The following is a 10,595-nucleotide window of genomic DNA, read 5'->3' on the forward strand; positions in this document are numbered from 1 at the left end:
TTTAAGCAGTATCATCGTATCATATGCACGGCAGCACATCTTGTGTATTTTGAGTATGGTATAAATTCAATGTTGGCTGAGCTGTTGTATTTTGGTCACAAATAAGGTGTTCTTCCAGAGCGCTCAAGGGCAGTTCAAGCAGTTTCATGTGTGCAACAGCACATACTTTTTCTCAGGTGAAGTAAGGTAAATCTGTCCGCCGCGGTGTTCTGGCAGTGCAGCAGAAGCCTGTGTTGCATTCAAGTGGTATCATGTATACAAAAACTTGTTTTATGCCTTTCTGTAGCTGCTGTACTAATATTGTGAGTACAGAGACATTCCTGCAGAACATATCGGAGCATCTTGTGTGCTATTGTTTGTATCATCTGCAGCAGTATACAGTCAAACTCCTTTATAGCGAACACCTTTTTAACGAAAATACCACTACAGCAAATTTTTTTGCGGTCCCGCTGGAACCCTATAGGTCCAATAATGGACATCCTTTTTAACGACAATACCTTTACTGCAAATTTTTTTTGCTGTCCCGTGCGTTTCGTTGTAAAGGAGTTTGACTGTAGTGATAATGTTAATTATTCAATGACTTCAGCTAACATTTACATTCTTACTTCCAGATAAACCTGTCACACAAATGCCCAACCCCTTGGTATGCATAGTTCAAGATTGTACCGAAACAATCCACCTGGAGCATTATTCTTCAATTGGCAGTGGCATTACTATCACAACACACCACATACTGCATGTCTATGGTGCGTGTACAATGCATCAAACCTATTGTCAGGTACAGGCCAGCTGGTACGCAATTACAACATGAAACAACTGACACAGAGACCGTAAAGTCATGCCTTTTCCTCCGCGCCTCGGGTTTCATGTTATTATCCTCACATGCAGCTCAATTCGCCTGTGCTGTGCAGCATGAGCAAAAGCATATATTGTTTGTGGTCACATGACACGGAACATAAATACAGTGAAACCTTCCTATGTTGGACACCCGCGGTGCAGCCAAAGCGTCTCCTACTTATAGAGGTGTCCGAGTTACAGAATATGACAGCAACAAAAAATGGAAGAGATCACAGCTGTGAGAAATGTCCCCCTTCTTCAATTTAAGGTCCTTAGTGGTACCTGGTGGTGGTGCCTGGTAGTGGTACCTCTACCCACTCTTCACTGATAATTATTACTGATTTTAGTATATTCAATTCCGTTCAGATTCTACTCAATGGCATTACCTCTGGAGCTTTTCGAGCAACAAGGACTTGTCTCTGAAGCGTCAGCCCACTTCTCATAGCTTTGGTGCAGTGCTCGTTCAAAGGCTCTAGACAAACTGAAGACAAGTGCTCACATAAAGAATTACAATGTAGACTGACAGCACTTGTTTTTGAACTATAAAAACTAAAGCAATAAAATGCTGAGACCAGTATAGGGGGAAAAAAGGCCACTGGCTCATTTTGGGTCTTTTTGGTGCAAAGATGGGCCGATATTGAGGTAATTTGGCCAGGGTTTTGTCCGACTTTGCAGGTAAAACCCTATAGTACTTCTAAGATAGGGAGGTGTCCGACATAGAGAATTTCGTCCCCATGTAGTTTCAATGGGAGCCTGCCCGTGCAATGAAATCATGGGGAGTTGTCCGAGGTAGGGAGGTGTCCGACCTTGGAGGTTTTACTGTACCATAGAGCATTCTACATCATGTAATCTAACAGCTGTTCACGTTTGGATATTTTAACCATGGAATTTACCCTGCATGCACCATACCATGTCCAAACACGAACAACTGCTAGAGAGCAGCATGTACTGTTTCCGTATAGCACTTATGGCTTGCGTCCTGTATTCGGAAACAGTGGTGTCTTTTTTCTGCTACAACCAGTAAACTACAGTAAAGATTTAGAAATACTGTGTCATACCATAAAGCACTATGGGAAATGGCAGTTTGAAAAACTGGAGAAGGCTGTCATTAGAATGGGGGACATGTTCTACGGTGAAATTTTTTACAGTGTGTGCTGTACCACGTAATGCACTGCAGGCCTACCACAGTATGGTAACACTCTGAATACTGATTTGCTCATAAAAGGAATGTGTGCGTTTCTTGTACTAACTTCACCTTATGCAAGGTTGTATAAAAATGTTTTCAGCCAATGGGGAGGGAGAGGACATCATTCTGGAGTCTCGTTGACCTACAATGTGTCGTGTGTGAAGGTCATTTTGAAGAGTGTAGGTGGTACAAGACTGTGTTCCCACATTCTTGGCAGTGTTGACCAATAACCATAATAAAGTAGAGGGTACATTTGTTGCTTCATATATTTGTGTCATGGCAAAGTATGTAGAGATACATCTGTCTCAACATGCAGGTGACAAAACTGCTTTTTATGCCTAAACTATGACATATAGTTGTCTGTTCAGCACCACTAATCATGTGCCGGCCTCCACGACATGTCTGTGATATTCCAAAGTGATTAACATGTCCCATAGATGTGTGCAGTGCTGAAGATGACTGTGTACCTTCTATGGATTCTTGATTCAAGAAAAGTACTGTGTGATTTGCTAACAGCGCCTGGCTGTACCTTCACAATTCTACATAAAAATATGTAAAGTTTGCCGAAGGAAACATCATGAAGGTCCATAGCGAAAAACCCTGAGACGTGGGATAGGAAGGGACATACACAATGTTTCAACATAGCGTGTTTATGTTCCTTCTTGTATCTCCTCTTCAGGTCTCGCCATCATGGACACTATCACCAGCTCGCTTGCTTTTGAACCGTTCTTTCAACGATAAGGGTCACTTTCATGGACTGGATGGCAGCCAACATGCTGTCAATAAAAATAATAATGGAAGGAGCTCAATATGATCCTTAGGCTGTGCGTGGTCATTGCTTTCTGACAAATAGTGACTTAGAATTTCAGGACAGTGCCTGCAGTGGTAGTATTCTTGTGTTCTCACCCTTGACGCCCATTGTGTGTCATCGGTCACCTGTAATCTGCTAATATGCACATAGCTAAAACAAAGTATATTTGTATTTCTTTGAATACAGTTGGTACAGCACATTGGTTTTTACATGTTCTTTGGAAAATATAAATAAAAAATTCTCTACTCTGCATGTCTCCTCTCAGCTCTACAGAGCAGCTTCGAATTTCACTAGAAGCCACGTGTGAAACCTAGACCAAACTAGTGGTGAAGGTCCATATAGGTCATAGATAGATACTACTATTATTATTATTAGATCATAGGTCAGGCTTAGGTCCTGGTTGGTAGCAACGCATTTGAATCTTATTAAAAATTGGTGCAGGAGGTGACCAACATAACTAAATACGCCAACTGACTCTCACAAATTTTGTGGTGTTATACTTTTGAAACAACATTAATACGCTGCAGTGGTCTTTTCTCCTTTGTTCCTTTTAACCTAGAAATATTAGGTCTTCGGCATCACCAGCCTTAGTTGCTGAGCATGCAGTTATTTACGTTGAGCACTGCAGTTTCATATTTGTTTCTCTGGACAAGCAAGCCCGCTTCCCCATTTTGATAAGAGTCTTTCAGCTTTGACAGGGCATTTGTGGACAAGGAAAACATTTGTATTTGGACTATTGTGTATTTTGCTATGAAGTGCAGCGTACAAGGCAGAGGACACTATCAACCATTTCCACCAAGATTATTAAATTTGTGATAAAGTACATATACCTTTTGTCACTGACTAATTTGGTGGCAAAGTTACTTGAGTGACAGTTGTGCAATTAAAAAAAATAGGATATGGGAAGTGCTGACTGGTTGAACATGTGGAGTACCCAATATAATAATTGGGGGTTTACGTCGCGAGGCAACTGAGTGTGGAATACACAGCACAGTGTAATGTTCCTTATTCTGGCAATGTTAGCATGGTTCAAGAAGTGGGAAATGTTGCACTACCCTTAATAACATCTGTTGGGCCCAGCAAACAGGATACACATACCCTGATCTGAAGACACTATGCCTCACTCAAAAGCAATATGAGATCGACCCGTACGTATTTATTTGCCAAACTATTATGAATGAAATATGGCCTGTATGGTATAGAACAATGCGCACACTCAAATAAACATGCAAAAAATACGTATAAGGGCTCTCGACCTACATGCCGCGATGCGCTCTACGAGATAAACAACAGACTACAAAACTACATCCAACACTTTTTGTGCGGGGCAACTCTAATGAGAACTTTCATCTAACCGACGAATGGTTCATCGAATGCAGTTCGAGTGGTCGCGATACATTCCTACGTCGTTCATTGCAGTCGCGCTATGATGCTGCACAATATACGGCCGGAAGCCTGGCAGAAATACGGCCTTCTTTCTTTGAAGACCAGTTCTCTGCAGGTATATGCTCAAACGATCACCAAGTCTCACGTTGTTGCTCAATCGCTCCCATTCCTGCACTTGTAGTAAAAGCAGCAAACGGGTTGACGTGAATGGCAGCTGAACGGTTGAACTGCGAAGTTCTCGAGCACATAATCACAATTTCACTCCGAAAATGATGTTGAGGTGAGTTCGCGGTTGTTGTTTCCATCGTTCAATAGTTCTCGGGATTACCTCGAACGAAACGCTCATCGTAGCCGACGGCCATAACTGGATTTTCTCGCAAACGTTAGAAGACGCCAGGGAAGTCAGAGAAAGCCTCAGCTTTCATCCAATCAGACGCACGATTCTCCATCTACGTAGATGGAGCAGGTTTATCCCATCTACGTCACAAAAATGGCTGCGCCCATGGCTTGTTTTGGTTTCTTTGATGAATTAATTTTCGTAATGGGAAGACAAAATTGAGAAACGAAGGTGCGTTTCGGGGGCAGTTGGATGTGCTCGTTCTGAATATCACAACCGTTTCAACACATCGGGAAATCGGCGTAGCTGACCTTTAACACTATTTTCTCTTCCATTTTTCGGGAATTCAGGAATCTGTCATTTATCGTCCTGTACCATAGGCTGGTCCCACGCTTGGCCTTGTTGTCAATAGCCAACATTGTCAGACAACGCTTCCTATTCATACTGCCAGGTGAATCCCCAGAAGATTAGGTACAAGGGAATCCCGGCATTTATTTCGTTGGTCATCAAAGCAATAAACACGCGCCAGAGGTTGAAAGACCCGAGCTGACATGCACGAGGGATTACGAAGTTTTCGGTCAGAAAGTATCAACAAAGTTTACTTGGGTTCACTAAAGTTCGTCAAACATTACTTGACACCTAGACGTTGCAAATGAAAGATATACTTAAGCATGACACATGAAGTTTATTCCTTTCATTTGTAGGGCCACGTTAAGAATACACGTTTCACTTACTGCTAAATACTAAAGCACTTTAAAGAGTATCTTAAATACTTCTTACAGTATTTAATACTCTACCCAAATTACTTTCAGTTTTGAGTATTTTGTACTCTATTTTAAATACTTTTAGGTGGAGTACTTAGTATCTTATTTTAAATACTTTTGCGCAGTATTTTTTAGAAGTCTGCAGATAGGGATATACGTGCTTAAATTTAGAGATAAATTTGAAACATCACTTAAATGGGATGACGAACCCACTTAGAAAGGCATTTCCTTTCTAAGAGAAAACAGATGCTATACAGGGTGCTTCGCGTAAGACTGCCCGGAATTTTTATAAAAAAACCCTATGAGAGCAGCGTAGATGGTGTTTTTGCAATTGAGTTCTACGGCCAGGCGGACATCCTCTCGAAGAAAGTGTGCAACTACGAGATGACTAATTAACTAAAATTCATTAATTAACTTTTTAATTAGGTGATTTCGGGCAAAAGCGAGATGGCAGATTGAGGAACTATCCTGGTTGCAAGCCATTTCACGTTTAAAAAATCCTGAAACACACACGTGCGCTAAAATATCCATCCCCGAGTTCTTGTATGGAAATGAGCTGAAATCGAAAAAGCGCGCCTGAAAAGCGCATCAGCCACAGCGACGGAGGTTTATCTGGGCCGGAAAACGGTTTATCTGGCCAGCTGAGTGGCACCTACTCCGCTCTTCACCGCTCCAATCACGTGGCCCTCTGACGTGGAATGGCGCTGTACTCCCCGCGTTGCCGTTCGCCGCGGTTTCGGATTCGGCTCGTTTGCATATCAAAATTCGGCTATGGATATTTTAACGCACGTGCGGGTTTCAGGATTTGTTAAACTTAAAATGGATTGCAACCCGGATAGTCCCTCAATCAGCCATCTCGCTTTTACCCGAAATCACCTATTTAAAAAGTTAATTAATGAATTTTAGTTAATTAGTCATCTCGTAGTTGCACACTTTATTTCGAGAGGATGTCCGTCTGGCCGTAGAACTCAACTGCAAAAACACCATCTATGCTGATCTCATAGGTTTTTTATAAAAATTCTGGTCAGTCTTACGTGAAGCACCCTGTATACACTGCCTATCTTGCGAGCGCCTGCAAATTCGATTGCCCTGCTCGCATTCCAATCAAAACGAAGGGTGTGGTCTCGAAGTTTAATTTGATTACACACACAAGAAAACACTGAAGTGACGAATGGCTTGGTGTATCAACTCACCATCAAGGTAACTTTTGTGTTTCTTACTTGTTTTGGTATGAGGGAATATTTCGACTCAGTGTACAAGCCAATGATATTCCACAACAACGTTAAACATTTTTCGCAAAACACCCTTAAACCATTACACCTTTATTACACCCTTAGTTCACCATTAACACACCAATGTTGACGTGCACCCGATTCACATTCACCTATGAGAGGGTCAGACTAGAAGGGGTGTAATATGCGTGTGATCCGAGTGTATATTTTAAAATACACCCCTCTTACACTAACATATAGGTGTGAAAACACTTAGTGTGTGTATAACAAAAAACCTGATTTGCTGCTCTTAAAAATAATCTTCGCGTTAGTAAATCATGCTTTGCACCCAACACACGTGGCCAAATGTTCCCCAAGGTATTATACTTGTTACATACTTTCCAATGATATGGAGCACCAACCCGTTCGGATTTTAACTTTATTTCATGAAAATGCAAACACCGAACTTGTACTAGCCAAATAATAAACTAACCAACGTGCTGTTCCGTCGTGTGGGCCCTGCTAAGCCTAAGCCGCTAAAATAACTCGCTAAAATGACTTGGACAGACATCGAAATTTCGTGAATTTGTGTGGTAAATAGTGATGTCGTCTTTTTAAACAGGGCATATCATCTTACGAAGCAATTGATCATTCTCGTTGATTTCCCTTCTTCCGCGAACATGAATTTGGGTTCCGGAAAAAAGGGCTCCTGATTGCGTGGGCGGAAATAATGGTCCCGCAGGGTTTCAAGCGCCGAAAAATACAGGAGCATCATTGTGAACAACTGAGGAAACGGATCATAGACGACCAAGTGCTATGATTCGCCCTCATTATTTCTTGAAATTAGGACACATGCGTTTTTTAATGAACATTGACTTGAATGAACAATAAAAGCTCCAATCCAGTGAACGACGAATATACAAGCGGTTACATTCGTTGCACCGCTTGTCTTGTGCGGATAGCATCTGTTCTTTCTCTTCCTCTCTCCCTCAATTTTATTTTGCTGAGTACAGACAACGCGGCAAGATTAGGAAGCAATTCTCCACAAAGCACAAAGGATTGTTCACCCTAGCCTGTTCCCCAACGTGATAGGTTTTTCCGCTCTGACACATGGTGACTAAACATGCATTACATGCCTTTCACCCCTAATCCCCAACCCTTTTCCAAGTAAAAATTGATGTCAAATAATAAACATTTTTGACAAATAAATCAACCAAATAAATGACATTTTTGGATGATGCTCACTGGGTATGATGCTCCTATATCGCATATCGTACCTCCTGTATCGTATTCTCCTATTGTTGGTCAGACACAGACTTTGCAGCTGTTCTCTCATATGTCGATGAACCGTACCTTTAGCAGAAGCGGAGTTGTACGGACCATGAAACAATGAAATGAGTGTACAGCTTTTATTGTACATAAACATCCACACAGAAAAGATGCAGGGGACAACTGTAAGACCCGTGTCTGACTAACTGTACAGAAATACTAGCATCCAGAGGACGATATCACTAGCGAACTAATGCAGCGAATTTAATTTTTAAGCGATTTTAAGTTGCTCGTTGGAATTCCAAATCGAGAGAGAACGAATGATAAACTCGGTCGGCTGTGATGTGCTTCATCGGCTATCTGCAACTACGCGACTATATTTTTTGCAGCGCGGGTGGTTGCGTGACCATTTTTTTCCGTCCACACAACCAGGGACCATTTTTTGCTATACCCCGTGAACTGCGAGATTGGGGATTTCGCAACCGGCAATATCGAGGTCCTCCCGAAAACTTCAGAAGTTCGGAACTGACTCAGGCGTGCAGCGAAAAGAAAAGAACACGGCGAATTGTTATTATGGGAGGCGAAGGTAGAATTTCTAAGATTGTTTCAGCATTACGAACATTACAGGACAGTCCTGTTGAACGTTACTGGAATGGCGTAAAGCCCGGCTTGCACTAACCTGAAATACGAGAGATTCTTCGTTAGCCTTATGAGACAGTTCAAACAGTTGACTGAGTCCGCACAAACTCGAACCGGAAAAATCAGGCAAATTGACGTTTCACGTGAAGGTCACAAATTCGTATCACTTCTCTTTACGCGCACCGTGCACAGAATAGAAAGAGATAAAAAGAAGAGGTTTGTTGGTCTTAGGTATCAATGTGCTTTCGCTTTACATTACATGGACCACGACTAATCCCTTTACAAGCAGCTAAGCGACCTTTTGTACTGGTCGCCAAGGCCATGCCGTAAGTTCGTGAGCCATGAAGGTAAAGGGGAGAGAGGGAGGATTGCTGGAACCAGCCAGCTCCAACCTCCTCGCTTGATGGATACCGTCAAAATGGTCTGCGCGAGTTTTCCTGTGCGACAGCTGATGGCGACACAGAGTGACATGGTTTACTGGGCTTTCAGTGGGTGTGTTTGAGTACTCATACTTAATGTTTTTTTATAAAAACGAAAAGTGGTAGACATACAAATTTGGTGTCTATCGATTCCTGAAATATTTCGAGAAAAAATAAATGCGACATTTTTTAGCAATGGCTATAGAAGTTTAATAAAAATATGTTCAAAGAGGAACGAAAAAAATGTGTAGTTTTTTTCACATTCCGGTGGTTACCGATAAAAAGCATAAAACATGTTCCATAGCAAATACATTGGGACGTAGAGCTGGTATGCCCTCTTAATATATCGCAACTCATATAGCGTGTGTTGTTGCTCCCTCACTTTCTCTGGATATGGGACTTTTTCTGTTGGATTATGACGATTTTCTCTTTCGTCGTGCTTCGACTGCATATCGATTGTTTGCCTGATGAGCTCAACATGAAAATTTTGCCTCCTCTTCTACAGGATATCCTAGATGGACTGCGCAAGCGCAGCCACGACGTACAGATTCTTTCCCACTGGGGCAACGATGTCATAGCTTTACTCCGCAGGAAGAACCGGATATTGGCTGCATACGATTTTCGGAAACAGACCGATGCCGGCGTAGACGGTGGTATGCATTCCGCTAATAAAACAGGATGAGTGTCATCTCAAAATCATCATATTTGCAATGCCGATAGGATTATTGAAATACTTTGTATCGATTAAACGCTCCCAGTTACATGGAATACAAATATGTCAAATCACTGTCACACTTTTTCTCATTGCAAGCCTAGGAGTGATGTTAACTAGACAGCAAGGGCGATTGTGGGATTTGTGTGAGGACATGACATGGGCAGTAAGCGGTACATCAGTTTATCGGTTCAGACCCGACCGGTTCTTCCTGACCGGCAGCTTTCTCAGCTCTGTGAACCATGCGGATGAATACACAATTGAGAGACGGGTAGCTGAGCGAGCGAGCGAGCGGACTGCTGCGCTACTCCGCGCAAGAAATATTTAAACCGAAGCCAATTGACTAACATAAAAATTAGAAGGGCCAAACCGCTACGGCAAGGTGGCGAAGGTGCCGGAAGTAAAATTTAAACGTTGTGATTTTTATTTATATAATGAGCGTATATGCAAATGAGCCACTCGCACTCTAAAAACTGAAGCGGTTAAGTTGCGTTTTTAGAGTCAGCTCTTGGCACATCTGTAAATGACTTTTAAGAAAAAGAAAGTTCTTTAGCCGTTCCAGAATTATTCAGCTGAAGGATTTTCGTGAAACACCCGGTAGACGTGTATTCGTTTTTGGCCGAGTATCCGGCATCGTTGCACTGTTAGAAAAATATCCGCAATTTTACTGCACAAGTGACTGCTAACTCCGTTGCCAGGGGGTTTCGACAACACAGGGGGGGGGGATATGTTTAATGCAAAGTAAGAAAAAAGAGAAGGGGGGTTTCGACAGGGGGATCCGTCATATAATTTACGCCGTATGTGCCGTAACCCATATGGTGCACAAAATCCGTTTGGAGTGCACACTGCAGAGTTACGGACTGGGTTTTCGCAGATTAATGTCCCTTTAATGTAGGTGGCTCGCTTTTCGCTAATGGGAGCTGTACAGTGTGCACTCCAAACATTTCTTTTTTTTTTTTTTTTTTTGCAATAACGACTTTCGAGCGACTTTACTGCAGATATGCCGGAAACAGAGTTAGAAGTT

The 10,595-nt window shown here is 42.2% G+C and overlaps 1 protein-coding gene across 1 annotated transcript in view; it reads left to right on the forward strand.

Moving 5' to 3' along the window:
* LOC135392400 (scoloptoxin SSD14-like) overlaps positions 1–9,541 on the forward strand; it is a 511,073-nt gene extending 501,532 nt beyond the window's left edge. The window contains exon 12 of the mRNA XM_064623115.1: positions 9,365–9,541. Within this exon, the coding sequence (XP_064479185.1) occupies positions 9,365–9,541 (177 nt within the window). The remainder of the gene's footprint in view (positions 1–9,364) is intronic.
* The last annotated feature ends 1,054 nt before the right edge of the window (positions 9,542–10,595 follow it).

The sequence above is a fragment of the Ornithodoros turicata genome, chromosome 4 (assembly GCF_037126465.1).
Source record: "Ornithodoros turicata isolate Travis chromosome 4, ASM3712646v1, whole genome shotgun sequence".
In the NCBI taxonomy this organism is placed as follows: domain Eukaryota; kingdom Metazoa; phylum Arthropoda; class Arachnida; order Ixodida; family Argasidae; genus Ornithodoros; species Ornithodoros turicata.